Source organism: Tetrao urogallus, assembly GCF_951394365.1.
Source record: "Tetrao urogallus genome assembly, chromosome: 1".
Classification (NCBI taxonomy): domain Eukaryota; kingdom Metazoa; phylum Chordata; class Aves; order Galliformes; family Phasianidae; genus Tetrao; species Tetrao urogallus.
Genome location: NC_136813.1, coordinates 75076421 through 75093524, shown reverse-complemented (window position 1 = coordinate 75093524; position 17104 = coordinate 75076421). Strand labels below are relative to the sequence as shown.

The window sequence follows — 17104 nt, the reverse complement described above, 5'->3', positions numbered from 1 at the left end:
TACAGTTCTCCATTGACAAATTTTACAAAAGGTGCTTGAGAAAATGCAAAGAATCAAGATTTCTCATGGCTGTTTCACAAACTATACTTACCCAAGCAAGAGTTCAGGTGAGCGGTACCACCTGGTTGCCACATATTCTGTATAATTAGCATTGCTTCCTTCAGAAAGATTACGGGCAAAGCCTGTCAAAGGAACAGTGGGAAAGATTATATTCCATTTTAAATAAAATGTGCATATCATCACTGATTTTGGCGGTAAGAAGTCATACCTACTTAAAAAGAAGTAAATTGTTTACAAACCCCAGTGCAGAATGTCTGCAAGGACTGCTCATTTACTGAAATGTAACCTTTCATAGATACAACAGTGAAAGTCAGAATGTCTGCAGTAATGACTACTTCATTTGTATACTGTCCTCAGAAATCTATGGTGTTTTACCATTATCCTTGCTACTTCACCATAATAGAACAGACTAAAGAAAGTACTTGCCAGTATGCCATACAAGCTATTGAACAACTGCCACTAAATTTCACTATGAAAAGCTATTTGCAGAAGAGGATTCATAACAACGGAAACTTAACATACGCATGGAGAGTAGACACTTTAGTCACTGATCTTAACTACTACTGTCTCAATGTATTCATTTTTTTCAGTTGAAGAAGATACGTATAATTCTCATGGAAGGACACTCCCTCCCTGACTCAGCAAGGAATGGGGCCATCTCCCTAAACTTACAAAAGGCAGCATTCCACCAAAGACCAGCAAAATTGTTTTATATATGCATTTGTGGATATAGTCTACTAAGACTTTATTAAAGCCTTTGACACTGCCTACCACAGCATTCTCTTAGAGAAGCTGTTCACAAGTCATGTTCCCCAGCGGTCAGTATTGGGGCCAGTCCCGATAATATCTTTATTATCTGGACAAGTCAATTGAGTGCACTCCCATTAAGTTTGTAGATGATACCAAGCTAGGATGAAGTGTCAACCTGCTTGAAGGTAGGAAGGCTTTATACAGGGATACAGGTAGGTTGAATTGATGGACTGAGGCTAGTTGTATGATGTTCAACAAGACCTATTACTAGGTCCTGCACTTCAGCCACAACAACCCCATGCAAGCTACAGCCTCAGGGCAGAATGGCTGGAAAGCTGTGAGGAACAAAAGAATCTGGAGGTATTAGTTGATAGCTGTCTGAACATGAGCACCCAGGTGACCAAGAAGGTCAACGGCATCCTGGCTTGTATCAGGAATATTGTATTCAGCAGGACTAGGAAAGCGATCATCTTCCTGTACTCAGACCTGGTGAGGCCGCACCTCAAGTACTGTGTTCAGTTCTGGGCCCCTCACTACAAGAAAGACATTGAAGTGTGAGAGTATCTTCAGTGAGGGGCAATAAAGCTGGTAAAGCATCCAGAGTGCAAGTCTTACGAGGAACAGCTGAGGGAACTGGGATTATTTAGTCTGGAGAACAGGAGATTCAGGGGAGACCTTATCACTATCTACAACTGTCTGAAAGGAAGTTGTAGTGAGGTGGGGTCAGTCTCTTCTCCCAAGTAACAAGCAACCAGATAGGAGTTCATTGCCTCAAACTGTGCTAAGGGAGCTTCAGGTTGGATATTAGGAAAAATTTCTTCCCAGAAAGAGCAGTGAGGCACAGGCTGCTCAGGGAGGTGGTACAGTCACCATCCCTGGAGATGTTCAAGAAATGTGTAGATGTGACACGTAGGGATAATTTAGCAGGCATGGTGCTGATGGGCTGATAGTTGGACTAGATGACCTTAGAGATCTTTTCCAGCTTTAATGATTCTATGATTTAAGTCACTCCACAAGTGTCAGCTTCCCACCTGTTTTAGCATCATATTCATAACAAACTCCCAGTGAATTAGCATCAGAAAACAAGTCCAAATTAACCTCCTCCACATAATTTTCTTAAGAATAAAAAAACTGCTGAGTTATTTGCAGTTACACCAAAACTTAACTTCTGTCTTAAGGAAGAACAATTAGTAAGACCAACAGAGAGAAGAATGCATATACTAGAAAACACAGAAGTAGGAATGCACTGTATTTTGTTTTCATTTTTCTCCATTTATCAAAAGCTAACACCAAAGTAACGATACTACTAGATTCTTCATCTAGTTCTTCTAGTACACTAGGGCAGCTGCTAACACCGTTTCACCAAAGTATCAAGCACCTAACTATCAAATATATAGAGACTGAGGTCCGACAGCTTTCGGCAGCAAGACTCTGCTATAGACCTAGAGCTCAAACTAAGACAAATTTATGGGACTGAAAAGCAGAAGCAACATTTTCAAAATGCTTCTTTAATTGGAATGTGCCACTAAAAATCAGTAGAAAATTCACTTCAGTGAAATCACCAGGAATCTTTCCACTATTGCATGAGCAATGAAGAAAGAATAAAAAGCTCAAGATCTTTCAGAGATATAAGGGATGATTTCACTTCCAAAATAAGTGCTACATAAATGCTATATTATTTTTTCTTTATTTTTGAGCTCTAATGCAGAAGCTGCCAAAAAATTATTTTCCCACACAGCTATGCTTGTAAAACTGTCATTTATTTATTGATTTATTTGCAGTATTCCTAAAATGTCTCACTTGGCAGCATTGGTATGAAAGATCCTAGAGCTCTGTGGTTACACTAATTAACAAAAACTTGCAATAAATGTCTGGGTGCAGAGACCGCTTTTTCAAACTACCAGTGTAATGATAAAGCTGTTACTGATACAGGTTACAGCTGTTACTTCTTTTAATACACCTCTCCCTTTTAAAAGTTAGTAAACAGAAAGGCATATACAGTGAAGAAGAGATATTTCAAATTTATCCCAAAACATTTTTCATTTGTTCCCATAGTTTTGCCAAAAGTTACGAATTCCACTAAAAAACTTGAAATTATTATTTTTTAATTTACTTAAAGAGGACATTGGGATTGGATACATTTCTAAATATTACTATATTTAGAACTGCTTAGGCAGCCCTGTTTCTGTTTGAAATTATGACATTATTTCATTAATCTTGTCAGTGGAAATTCTCTCATTCGTGATTTTAAACACGAGAAGAAAATCAGGAGCCATCGTGAAGAAATGGGACAGCTAGAACAAACAATGGGAAAGCCCATCCTGAAAGAGAGGAGAAAGACACAAATGCCACATGATACAAATGATCACATCACACAGTTCATTTACTAATGTACAGCACAAGCCCGCCAGCCCAGGTACACTAGAGGAACCAAGTCAAGAATAGAGCTTTCCTCCAGGCCACTCCATTGGAACCTGGTCACAGTCAGCAGCTGCTGTGTATAGGGAATCAACAGCAGCTAACGTAATCTGAAAAAAAGAAAGAATCAGTAGGCCTCAACTTTGATAGATTAAGTGTAGAATGGAGTTATGTCAAGACATAAAAGGAAAAACCACAGGCTTCAGTTGCACCTACATACTGTCATGTGATGTAGGAAACCATTTTATACATACACTACTGCTCTGACTCTGTTATCATGTTGAGAGACGGTAGGTGGAATTGGTAATTCAAGAAAGCATAATGCTTTCTAACAGCAGAATTGCTCATCCTGTGGCCTAGCTAGTACATTGATCCAACCCCCGAATTGTGCTAATTGGAACAATTTTTGACACAAAAATAAGAGAAAGTAATTAGGGAGAAGACTTGACCAAACTTATCAGTGAGAAGGAAAAGAGTAGAACATGAAGATGGAAAGTAACTTGAGTGAGAGCAACTATGAAAGCAATAGAACTTGCAAAATTATTTCAACACAAGAAGGACAAACAAGCAAAAGATGACATTTCACGAAAGGACTTCAAACAACTCAGAAGGGGAGGACAGATTACAAGTCTGAAGGTGTGAGGGGAAAAAACAGTTCATAAGATTGCCTGTTTCTTATAGAGAAGATAAACTTAATCAGACAATGTAAAGCATTCTAACAATTACAGAATAGTTCAGTTAAAAGGGACCTTCAAAGATCATTTAGTCCAACTATCCAATGACATGCAAGGTCTTAACTAGGTGTCTAAAGACTGAGATTACTGAGATCGTAAGAGTAAGTTAAGCAAATGCCTGTCAAGAATGACACAGGCATACTTAATCATTTCTCTGAGTGGGTGGAAGAACTAGAGAATTTCTTGAGGTCTTTTCCAGTCGCGCTTCATGATTTTTATGCTTATGCATCATAGAGAGATAAAGAAATTTTTAAAAGAAGTAATTTTGAAGTCCTGGTTTTGAAAAAGCAAGCATACTAGTCAGAATGCTTAACAATTTCCAACAATTCAGATGCATCTGTTATAACTGGCCTTTTGTGCTGTTCTCTTTTCCCATTTCTATTGGTAGAAATCACGCCCACACAACATGTGTCCAGGCAAGCACCGCACAACCTCATTTTTTCTAGTACGATATGTACAGAACATGGCACAAGGATTATGAAGAACTATCTTGTTAAAAACTTACCAAATTTTTCTGTTCAAAATGTTTTGTCCACTGGGATATTCCAAAACACACAATTACTTCAAATTTGCATTGGACGGATGTATATATTTTTTATTTGTTGTTGTTGTTATCGTGAGGAATGTGGCACTGTAAGCAATTAGTTTTTGTGTTCCAAAAAATGAAGCAAGCTAGGTAGGCAGGTAGCCTACCTATATTGAAAGACAAATTTTTCCATCCTCATCTATACACGTGCAAGAAACTCCTGTGGCAAACATATTTTTACAGTAATGACTTAAGCTACTAACTACTAACAATGTCAGTTAGCAGTAAGGCTAAAAGGTAAAATGGATCCCAAGTATTAAGGGCTGCTTTGCATTTTAAATTCAGCTAAGTCTGAAACTATAAGCAAAATTCAAACAAATCCACATGAACAGCAAAACCAGGATGCCTTTGCAGTTGTATTTCTTTTCCAACAGCAGAAATACAATCTGGCTTGAAGATGCGACGTGAGCAAGCCTATGGACCATGCACATCATCTCTACTGGCAGAACTCTCTTTGGCAAGAACAAACATGATTGTATGGCTTTCAATTTTTCTTTAGAATCCCTGCTGACAGGAGTTCAGGAGCACAAAGTGTTGCTCGCAAATGCCAACTCTGCTGGTGAGCCTTACCCTCAGGAGGACAAAGATGGAGGGAGGAAGGGAGCATGCCTATAAGGTGTTCCTATTCATGGCACTGTTAGTCCTGACCAGAGCACATGTTGGTCATGGGCCAGTGCTGTTTGCTGACTGTTTGCTAAGCTTTCTGTAGAGGCAGAGATGCCCAATGCACACGCTGCCAGCCAGAGCCTGGGACTACGGGGAATGCTGAGAGTAGTCAGGGGAGGGCAGCCACAGCAGGGCTAGCTGTAGGCTCCTGGCGGGAGATAGGGCCAAGGAGCCACAGGCTCTGGACACCAGCACCGTTATGCACTGTCAGATCTATGCACTTCCTGGGGCTGCAAAATAAATCGCCCTTGATTCAAAGAACTCACATGGACTGGATATTCTAAGGCTTTTCCTGGAATGCTTCCTGGTTCTGAATGTTTAAACAAAAATGCCTTCAGAGGATTGAAAGCAGCACTTTCAGAACAAATGTTTGTTCTGTTTTTCCAAAAACCTACTGCAATTTATTTATTTGTTTTTTGAATGGTTCCTCTTTTCATTCAAAATTGCAGGGGTATGAAATGACAGCTTTCAAAGTGACCTTGGGCAGCTGTGTGTGGAACTGGAATCCAAACTGTAAGCTACTTAGAGTGTTTTATTCTGTTTCTATGTAGCATATAGCAGAAAAATAGAGATTGTTGGAACAGTATATACGCCACCCTGCTGTCTTCTGGGGATTACTCACATAGGCAATTTTGTCTTGTTCTTGGTTGCTGCTTGTTCGAAGCCTTAAAGCCGACATTAAACACTATCTGATAAGGCATGAAATACCAAAGTTAACAGCACATGTACAGCTCTGACTCTGCCCCTTCAACTATTCAGTCACTAATCATATGTTGACACAATCTTTGATTAGTACAACAGAGGATGATCTATAACTATACACCTAACAATGTAAGAAGTATGTTAACATATAAGAATGGTAAATGCCTTAATGAAACTGGAATCTTTTCTTAAATATGTAAGCTAGATAAATACACAGTTCTGCCAGCTTTCTAATCAGCTCATCACCTGCGCTGTGCTCATGTGAGAGCCAATAACAGTACTAGTAAATCCTCGCACAACACAAGACAACAAATGCAGAATTTCTCTTGATTTAGTAAGATGGTATTTCACAAAGTACACAAATTAAGAGCATAGATATTTCAAATTAAAGTGCTAGCCATAAGCCTAAATAAGTTATCAGTTCTGACCATGAGAAAGTCTTCAACAGCACACAACATAGAACTTTCATGAGAATGAGGTAATGCTCCATTCCAAGAGATTTTCTTTAAAAAGGCAAGAAGTCTATCTACTGAACTTACCAAAGTCACACAGCTTGAGAACATCATTGTGGCTTATTAAGAGATTCTCTGGCTTGATATCTAAAGTATCAAATAACAAAGAAAGAAAAGATAGCTGTTAACTTCTCTATTTAATTTTGAGCTCTGTCAACAATATTATTTCATAGCAATATATTTAGATACATTCATACAACCATAAATAAAGCACTACAGGACCAATTGCTCAATAGGCTTCCAGCAGTTCTACTTGTGGATATGCAGAATTTATTTTCTGCCATGTGAAGTGTTTCTCAACAAAACATGAGAAGATAAAAGGTATTTAGAGACATACCTAAAGAGCAAAAGAAAACACAGAATAGTGCATGCTGCATGATCATACAATAACCTATCATTTAATTACCCAGTTAACTGGTAAAATGTGTTGTGCTTTCTTGTCATTTCTATATAAAGAGTGTATTTTCTAGTTCTAAGCCTGCTTCTTATTCCTATATGGATACCGTGGTGTCTGTGTACGGAATACTTTTTCAAACTGCTTTACAAAATACGTCAAACTCTCGCCTATGTTTTGATCAGTCTCTACTAACATAGTATATTGTTTGAGAATTCTAATTTATTGGGAACATTAGAAATGTTACTTTTGCAAAGCCATAAAGCAAAATACAATTTTATTAAATAAGGATAAAATACATAAAACCAGATAAAAATCAAACAAAGCAAGTACGGTAATTGCTTAAAATTTAGAGGGAGCTGAACTCACAGAAGCTGGGAAGATACGCCTTCAGCAGAAGTAAAACACAAAAAAACAAGTTTGTTCTGGGTTACTTTTCTGCTAATATTTTATCAGATTCAGAAGTGAAATAATTGAATTCTCAGGAATGTTTAAGAATTTCTTTTCCTTTGGCAACATTTGTACTCCAGTTTTACTTCACTGTGCATTTAATACAATCTTTACTTGTACGCCAAAGACAGTGGGCAGCAAGTTTATACGTAGATGAATCTAGTTCTACAGAAATTTGAAGTCATGTTGCAGGCTTAATACTCAGCTAAATTTACAGATTGTTTAGTTGTTGACAAAGAGTAATTGCTTATATTTATGTTAAATGCAAATTCCTTCTAGCTGTAACATCTTTCCCTGTGGAAAGTAAACTCTTTCCAGAGCTTATCCCCATGCGCAGAACTACGCACTCACCTCTATGAACGATATCATTCTTATGACACCAATGAATTGCTTTAATTAGCTGGTAGATATAACTTTTCACTTTTTCTGGTGGAACTCCATTTGGCATTTCTTCTAGCAATTCAAGCATATTCTAAATGTTCAAAAGACATTATTTAAAAGTTATATTTTAGTAGCTTGAACATAACCCATTTTCAGCCTTCTGAAGCAACAGAGTTACACCACCAAGTCTGGCTATGACAAAAAAAAAAAAAAGCTTAACATTTAGGGAGTGTATTTTAATCATAAACATAGTACTAGCTAATTTCATTCTAAAAAAGCATTTGTGAAGAAAATTACCACAATTCCTTAAAAGGCTGTCATCAACCCACTTAAAAATTCTAAACAGTCATCTCCATACAAAAAGTTGGTCCAGAAAGTTGCTCCAGCAGTTTACTGGGGTTGTGTGAAAAACTAATTAAGTACAACATTTTGTAAATGTCCTACTACACCTTAACATACTGTTTTCTTAATGGTTAAGTTAGTTCTATGTCTTTCACATACTGGGCTGTGACTAATCACAGCCCATGTCTCTACATGAATGGGTATACCTAAAGCAACATATTACTGCTAATGAGGTAACAGAGGTAAAAATGCCTCACGGGGACATAAATAGTAATCCATGGAATATCCTACAGATACACATCTGCTGTATAAACCTTAGATTATCTTAGTTACTGCAGTCCTATGTCCACAGTAACTTTTTATGGATGTACTTAGCTAAAAATTAAACAGATTGTTTTAACTGGTGATGAACAAGAAAAACAGAAAGGATATTTAGATTTCCATTATCTCTGATTTTTTTCACAATTGCAAGTACAATGGAGTTTGTACTCTTAATTGAATGAATAATGGGCAGCAGCAGCCAACTTGAAAACAAAAGGAATCTTATTTACTGAATACTGAAATGGAAATAAGTATTTTGGCTATATCATCTTACACAACTCATTGTATTAAGAATTTAAGCATTTGCACAGATTTTTTCATCTAAAACAAATTTATCTCTGACAAATGTTTTCTTCAGCCGTGTAATAACATCTGAGATTTTTCTTGGAAGATATTTTAATGAACATAAGTATAAGACAAAACAAGAGGAGACTTTGAAAATATTTGGAAGTATTTCTGAGTTTTGCAATCTATGAATAAATACTGGAACTTATGTGCTTGCAAGCAAGTTTCCTTAGAAATGCAGCTCAGATCTCAGAAAAGAAATTTTCTGTTAAGGAACTGTACTGATTTTAGTTAGATTCTCATCTACACAGTGGCCTGTAGTTCTGGATAAGTCAATCAAGAAGTTAGAGTTATAAATATGAACAAAAACAGTAGCATCACCACAGTGAGACCCTACATGAAAACACTAAGGGAAATAGATAAAGATTAGACTAAATGTGAATTTCAGTAATCTGGAACTGAGCATTGCAGGGCTAAGGTTCTGTAAATAATACATTTTTCATCACCAGTTAAAACAAAAATAGGCCTATTGTACCGGATTTTATTTAATTTATCTACTCTTGCTCATTTGAAAATACAGAAATCATCCTGGTCCTTAGATTTGAATGACATACGTTTAGGAGTGCCTGTGGAAATTACCTGACACATCTGAAAACGCAAAACATTCATGGACCTCAAAGTTGATATGAAAGATCATCTTTATAATGTGGAAATGGCAGTATAACAGAAATGATGTTAGGCACATGATGTCCGTCTTTATCATTATATTCTTTTACTCCAATTTGATAATGTTAGATATTGCAGCCTGGTGTATTTACCTCTATTAACATTTTTTGAAATATGCTCTTATTATGCATTTAGGTGTCTTTTATTGTTGTGTTCTTTCAATCCACTAGTAGTGTGAGCCTAGTTAATTCAACTACAGCACCAAATTAAATATATATCCTAGTTGGTGAGTGATCAAACACATGCCACGTATCTGGATCACAAGGAATATGGATGAAACAAATCACACTTTGGATGTCATGGCTAAATAAGATTTACCACGTCATGAGTTGCTAATCTGGTGAAACACAAAACTGTCTTCTGCCTAGCTGTGGCCTAAAACAAGTCATCTCACATTACACAATGAAGTTATACCACACAGTAAATTGGAAAGTATTTACAGGAAGGAACCATTTACACAAGACTGAAATGAACTGATTGAAAAGGAATAGCACTCAGCTGTACTACAGAATCACACTGGCAGGATATTAAATGAAAACCTGGATCAAGGGAATGATACCTCCTGAAAGCTACATAAATACATACATTGAAGCCTGTGTTTACTTTTACTTTGTGTATCTAAATATACCATCAAATTATTTTCTTGATAGTTAAGATAGAAGGGTAAGGTCTACCACCATTGCAAAGCTTGCAAAACTAATGTAAGACTGATCTGTTCTAGGTTGTTTCTCCCTAGAAACAGACCAGGATGCTTGGCAATAGTAGGCCAATCCAAGAACATTTTGGGATCATTTCAAATGAGGTCAGGATTGGAAATAATTACAACGATCTTTGCCAAATCCCTCTAAGCAACTATTGATAGTGGACTTGTTACAGAAATATACAAACAGAAATTGTATTTTTAACAGGCAGAGATGGAGAAAGTTACCACAGATTCCAAGGTCAAAATCTATGATCTTGTTTTGAAAGACGATGTCTGAATTCACTACCCAACATAACACGTGACAGTGAATCAACTTTACAATCAAAATGAAGTATTTGGATGAAACATTTTCTTCACATAAATAACTAAAATTCAGTATTCCAGCTTACACAATTTGTTCATGTTTCTGTTCATACGTGGAATAACTTTTTGTTTTGAAGACTAACAAATGACGTAAAAACAATAATAAAGTTATCAGTACTGTATTGTCACTGTGAATGCCTAATTACAACAATTCAGATTGTATCAGAGTTTTTCTGCTGTTCCACTCTACAGACGACAATAGTTTCATATTTAAAACTATAGTTGTTTTAAAAACTTTTCCATTAAGCTGATGATTTAACTGTGGTAAAGACAGTACAAACGCAACTCACTTTTTCCACATATTCAAAAACTAAGTATAATTTTCCTCTTCTTCTGAAGGCTTCCTTCAGCTCCACTATGTTCTCCTGTTTTAAAGTGCGAAGCATTTTAAGCTCTCGTAAAGTGGTTTCTTTGACTTCTTCATTTTCTAGAGTGCAAAAGTGAGAAAATTTATTAAAAAAAAAAAAAAAAAAGAGTAATAAAGTGTTATATTTCTTCTGATTAAAATCTCTGTATCTGGGTAGTATGAAGACTTTTTTTCCCCCCCTAAACACTGCAGGCTCTCTGCGTTGCCTGAATGTTTCTGCACCAGAAGAGAGGTACCTGATGACTGTTCAGTCATTATATAACCTTCATAGTACCCGCTTCATAACCACTGTGGTTTCCAGTGGAAGAAAAAGCTTTTTAATAAGAAGCAATAATTTGCATTTCTCTCTTTTCAAAGAGCACAATGTACATTCAAAAACATGCATGTATAAGTACAGGCGTATCTTCCACCTCATGTATACCTATCATGTGCATGAAGCCCTGGCAAGGTTATGCTTTCAGCAGAAACACTGGAATGATCATTTCTGAACAGCCTTGACTAGATCTGTTTGATTCCTAAGTGATTTTATTCTCTAAAATCGATGAGAAATTAAGACAGAAGAATAATTTTAAATGTCTGAACAAAGCTTTTAATGGAAATTCAGCAATGCAGACCACTATGGTAGCCACAGAAGGCAGGCAGTAGAGAAAACACAGATACAATTAATCTATGCACCTTTGATTCGGAGTCAAGAAACTGAACTATTACTCTGATAATTTAGCTGCTAAAAAGTGTTTTACTAAAGCTTTGTAGAGTGCTTATCATGTTTATCATTGAGGATAGCACCAACAAAACGTGAAATACAATAGAATATATTAGCTTTTGTTCTTCATTTAGTCAAGTGAAATCCATTAATGCAATTGCCCATGTACACTTAGAAGCCAGGTTTTTAATCTCTTAGTGCTGTTATCCACAACAGAAGAATATTAAATGGGATATGATTGCATGAATTCAGAACTAAATCCCACCTGCATGTCACATACTCTAAAGACAGAGAAGTAAGAAACAAGGAAGAGAAATTGCTCTTCCAAAAAGCAAAAGGCAAAAACGGTTTTGCAAAGGAGAATATAACACAGGTCATTTTAATGCATACAATCATCATCAGAAAACAGAAAAAATCATGAATTGTAGCAAGTGGAGAGAAGGAAGTAAAACACTATCACCACAAATGTTTTTAATAAAAATATATATAATTTCGAGTAATCTGAATCATTTCATTTTAAAACTGAGTGTTCAGTGCTGGCTGGCATCAGCCTGATTGCATTATTTCTTCTATAACCATGCACTTTCTAGAGCATTTAGCATGCATATGTCAAACAGCAGTAATTCAGTGAAAAAAAAAATGGCAATAGAAATAATTACTGTATATTCAGATTTGTAATGAACTACCATATTAGCAAGACAGATGCGAAATGGGCTGAATCTAATCCATCAAAGGAAGTTCTGTCACATTTCCAGAAACTCATAAACATCTACAACTCTGAAAAGCAGTCATCAATCACATAAACCAATAGAAAGCAAAAGCTAATAGCAATGTTGCATTTTTTGTTTTCATTTGTATACTGTCTTATCATGTTTGGGGCTTAATGCTGGAGACTCATTGCCTTTGATATGTATTGAGTAGACATACTGAGGTCCAGCATGTGATTCCAAAGTACCTTCATGATCTGATCAAGATGACCACAGCAATTAAATACAAGGCATACAAGCAAGGCTAAAAGATCAGCTATATCTTCCAAGCATCTACCAAAATAACTGCAATGAAAAACTAAAATACAGAGAAATCTGTAAACTACAAATAATCTGAAAGTCTGAATTTGCTGTGTCTGACTCCGAAAATTACATTACAGTTTTGTAACTAACAACAGCACGAGGGCCTTCCCCAATTCTATAATAATACCAAAAAAAGTGTAGTTCGCTAAAATGAAGTTGCTGCTACTTCTTTAAACATAAACATAATTAGACTGCTCAGCTTTCAGCTACAGCCTCAGTATATGGCAGATCACAGCTACATCATCACCTCAAACCTGGATTACTTTTCTATTACTTCATATTTGGCCTCTCCTGCTGTTTGTCTCTCATGTGCCTGCAAGGAATTCAGGCTGTTGATGTGTGCAAGGCAGACAGTACACACAGGCTGCTGTGAAAGTGGAAAAGAAGCAAGTTCCCTTGTAGAAAGTGAAGCCTACTGAAGGGAGAGCAGAACTGCTGCCTCTTCACTTAGCCAGTTGGCTAAGTTGGTCCCCAACAGCTCCCCAACTCCTCCGTGCAACACAGAGCTTTTAAGTGACCTCCCTCTGTCTCCTTCATTTACCCCTTCAAGACCACTAACATCTCCTTTCACCTAAATCAGGAGTGATAAAGCTCAAGAACTCCACAGCTAGTGCTACAAGAGAAGTTTTTGCTGTCATCTGATCACATCTAGTCTCCAAGTGATAGGTCATACCACCATGAATGGCACCACAATTCAAGCAATATCAAGTGGGAGGCACCAAGGAGGAAAGATAGGTCTTTAGTTTGAATGCATAATGCAGTTCCTAAGCAGGTATGTAGTACCTCGAACATTTAGAGAGCTAATAAATCATAACCACTTTAAAAGCATGTATTAATATACGAGACTTCTTATTTTAACTGGAAAGATATTAGCATAGCAGTTATTGACATGAAAGGCTGTGAGCAGAAAAGGTTACCTTCACTGTCTTTGAATTTCTTGATAGCCACAATTTCATGTGTCTCCTGTAAAACAAAAGGGAACAAAGTGAAATTAGCAAGATCAGGTTAGTCTTTTTTTCCTGCTGGTTTCCTTCTGCTCCCCAAGCATAAGAGGGAAAAAAGAAAAAAAAGAAGAAAAAAAAAAGCATCCTGGGAAATGTGACAACGGAAACCTTTGTTGATTTGGTAAATATCTCAGTGATCAAGCCAAATGCAATGCAAAATTCCACGCAGCAGACATGCTACACTTAGGAATTCCAGCACAAAAAAGAAAAAAAAGAAGTTAGATGTTAGAAATTCATCTTTAAATACCTTGTAGCAGGTATGAATTACATTTTCAAGAGGTGCTCCTGCGACTTTTGTCACTTAGTTATTCTGAAAGCTGAACAATTTCTATCTGTTCAAAGTATGAATGTGAGTGCCCATCCCTGTGAACTGAAATGAGTGCATCTATCAGTGGGCCAAAATGATTGTCTGTTCAAATGATCATGCAGCACCTGAATTTTAGTAATATGATGGAGAAACTTTAAGGTCACAGAGTATGCGAATGTGAAAAGAGAGGCAGTAGACTGCTTCAGTTATTTGATAAGTCAGATCTACATTACACATCTTTTCCAACTTATATCCCACTATTAACAGCATACAGAGGCTGTACTGAAGACAAGCAGTGAAAAAGTTAAGCCCTTTTAGAATGTCTGATGACACACATGGTGAACAAAATAAACATCTATTTCATTTTTAATTTCAAGTTGTCACAACATATGAACCTGTAAAATACCTGATCTCATTTAAAATAACACCTGGAAAAAACTATTGTAATTACCAGAGCATCTAGATGAAAATTAATACTAATCCACATTTAAACACCTTGGGGAAAAAAATGGGATTTACCGCTCTCTTAGCCTCAAATGAAAAGTACACTGATAGGAGGTGATCAGATCTCAGAGCTCTTCTGTTCTGCACCCAGAGATCTGGGTTTCCACACAGTGTTGTAGTGCCTGATATTTCCTGCTACCAGAAACAAGCTAGGAGAGTTCCCTGATTTAGAAGCATTTTGTTTTACTTTATTTATAGGATACACATCCCTATTTTTCCATGGTGTCTACAAAATAAAGACGACTGTCTGAGCTTTCATTGCTTCTCCAAAACAGTAAAGTGATGCATCTTTACTATCTTCTAGAAAATCACTGATGTTAACAGTGGGAGTATTCAAGCCAAAAGATGCTGCTCAACATAACTGGACATCAGAATGAAAACCAGGCTTCTCTGGAAAAAGAAACATCCTACCTAACTACAAGCTATTCTTGAAATATGACAGAAAAGAGTCTCCTAATAAGAAAAGCGTTTGTGTCTAATTTATCTCAAAGGTTTTTGTGACTGATTTTTTTTTTCTTTTGTATATCAAGGAAAATTCTGACACAAAGCACAGTTACAAAAAAAGACCACTGAAAAACAGATAAGGTAACGTCCTTCAGAAAGTGACACCACTCAGCTATAATTCTATAACCTCACCCTAGACTGAAAGTATCAATTAAAATCAATGAACGTGAGAAAAGACAGTGATAATACTGACTGCATGCTCTGGAGTAGCAGTACGTTACTGCTATTCCTCAACCAGTGCTGCAAGAGCATCATATCAGGGCTTTATGCTGATATACCAAAGCAAATGGTGATGCGGCGTGTTCTGTGATTGACTTATGGTTTCAGTCTGCACAGATATGAGGCTCCAAGACTAAAGTTTTGCTAGAAGTCAATCACATTCTCTTCTCATGAATACTATTTACATTTTGTAAAAACAATCGAGAAGCAAAAAACCCTGTGAACTGATTGGTGAACTGTCACCCAGTCATGACAACATTCAGTGTTACATAATCTTGTATACACCTAAAATACATTGGGAATTTCCTCCAAGAAGCACTGATCAGTTTTTATCTTTCTGCCATTCAACAAGACCTGGACAGGGTGGAAAGCTGGGCAGAGAGAAAAAACCTTATGAGGTTCAACAAGGGCAAGTGCAAAGTCCTACATCTGGGGAGGAATAACTGCACGTATCAGTACAGGTTAAGGGCTGACCTGCTGGAAAGAAGCACTGCAGAGAAAGACCTGGGTGTCCCTGTAGACAGCAGGGTGACCGTGAACCAGCAGTGTGGTCTTGTGGTCAAGAAGGCCAATGGTATCCTGGGGCACATTAAAAAGAGTGTGGCCAGCAGGTTGAGGGAGGTGATCCTCCTGCTGTACTCTGCCGTCATGAAGCGACGTGTAGTGCTGTGTCCAGTTCTGGGCTACTCAGTTCAAGAAAGACAGAACTTCTGGAGACAGCCCAGTAGAGGGCCACAGAGATGATGAGGGGCCTGGAGCATCTCCTGTATGAGGAAAGGCTGAGAGACCTGGGGCTGTTCAGCCTGAGGAAGAGAAGGTTGAAAGATGATATTATCAATGCTTATAAACACTGAAAGGGTGGGAGTCAAGCAGACAAGGCCAGGTTCTTGCCTGTGGAGCCCAATGACAGAACAAGGAGCAGTGGACACAAACTGGAATAAATGACATTCCATTTGAACACAAGAAAGAACTTCTTCACTGTGAGGGTGACAGTGCCCAGAGAGGTGGTGGAGTCTCCTTGTCTGGTGACATCCAAAACCCACCTGGATGTTTTCCTGTAACTTATTGTAGGGAACCAGCGCTATTAGACTCAATGACTTTCAGAGATTATTTCCAACCACTGGGGCTCCTCCTTGAGAAAATGTCTTTCTCCAATTTTTCAGTTTAAAAGGAAATTACATCCTAATCCAAAGTCTTGTTTATTTTTAGGAAGAAACAGATCTCTTGGTTAACAATGACAGAACAGTCTGTCTGAGCTTTCATAATACCTTTACTGAAAAATTGATTAGAATTTCTCCAACAGATACATATGAGAGTTTACTTGATAAGAAACACCTAGAATGACCACAAATCCATTTCATATCTTCTGAAAGCAAAGTATTACTTACTAACCAACTAAGTGCAGAAGAAGACTCTTAACAGAACAAGAATTTATTCTCTTAACATGCCCCTTTTGAAGAAAACAGCCACAATGACTCCTAAGTAGAAAAGAGGAAAGTGAGGAATAGAGGATACTTAAACCAGCCTGGATCCACTAGAAAACTTCAAAGTAGGGACAGTTACAAAAGCTCAGCTATTCCATTGAGGGAGCAAGCATAAAAAGAAAGACTGAAGACTTTAGCTAGCAGTTTGTCAGAAAACAGTCTTAAATATGCACAAGGGTGGAAAGAGACTTCCTATTTCCTTAAATGCAAGCATATTGAAACAGTTTCTTTTGATTTCTGTATCTATGTTTTTCATAAGCAGTTACAAGAACAGTGTTCTCAGATTGGATATTATGAGTAAACGCTTGTGTTGCATATAAGGAAATAATAAACAGCAACTATTTCTCACCCAAGAATAAGACAAACGTGTAAACTGAACGAGCAGCCCATATATAACCCATAGGCTTGTGGATTGTGGATCTCATACCTCTGAGGAATGCTGACAGATTTTATATTTTGCACTAGGTTGCATTTTTATATTTTTTTAAATGTTGAAATCTTCTGATTTATGCTTTTTCCCTCTACTTTCCACAAAAGTCAGGACTAATC

At 37.2% G+C, this 17104-nt stretch overlaps 1 protein-coding gene across 3 annotated transcripts in view; it reads right to left on the bottom strand.

The window, feature by feature from the left end:
* Positions 1–17104, bottom strand: part of CDKL5 (cyclin dependent kinase like 5) — a gene marked incomplete at both ends in the record, with an annotated part of 71221 nt that overhangs the window by 34117 nt on the left and 20000 nt on the right. For all 3 annotated transcript variants that reach the window (XM_079542285.1, XM_079542286.1, XM_079542287.1), the window contains 5 exons: positions 92–182; positions 6456–6515; positions 7624–7744; positions 10684–10820; positions 13451–13496. In XM_079542285.1, coding sequence (XP_079398411.1) covers positions 92–182; positions 6456–6515; positions 7624–7744; positions 10684–10820; positions 13451–13496 — 455 coding nt within the window. The remainder of the gene's footprint in view (positions 1–91; positions 183–6455; positions 6516–7623; positions 7745–10683; positions 10821–13450; positions 13497–17104) is intronic.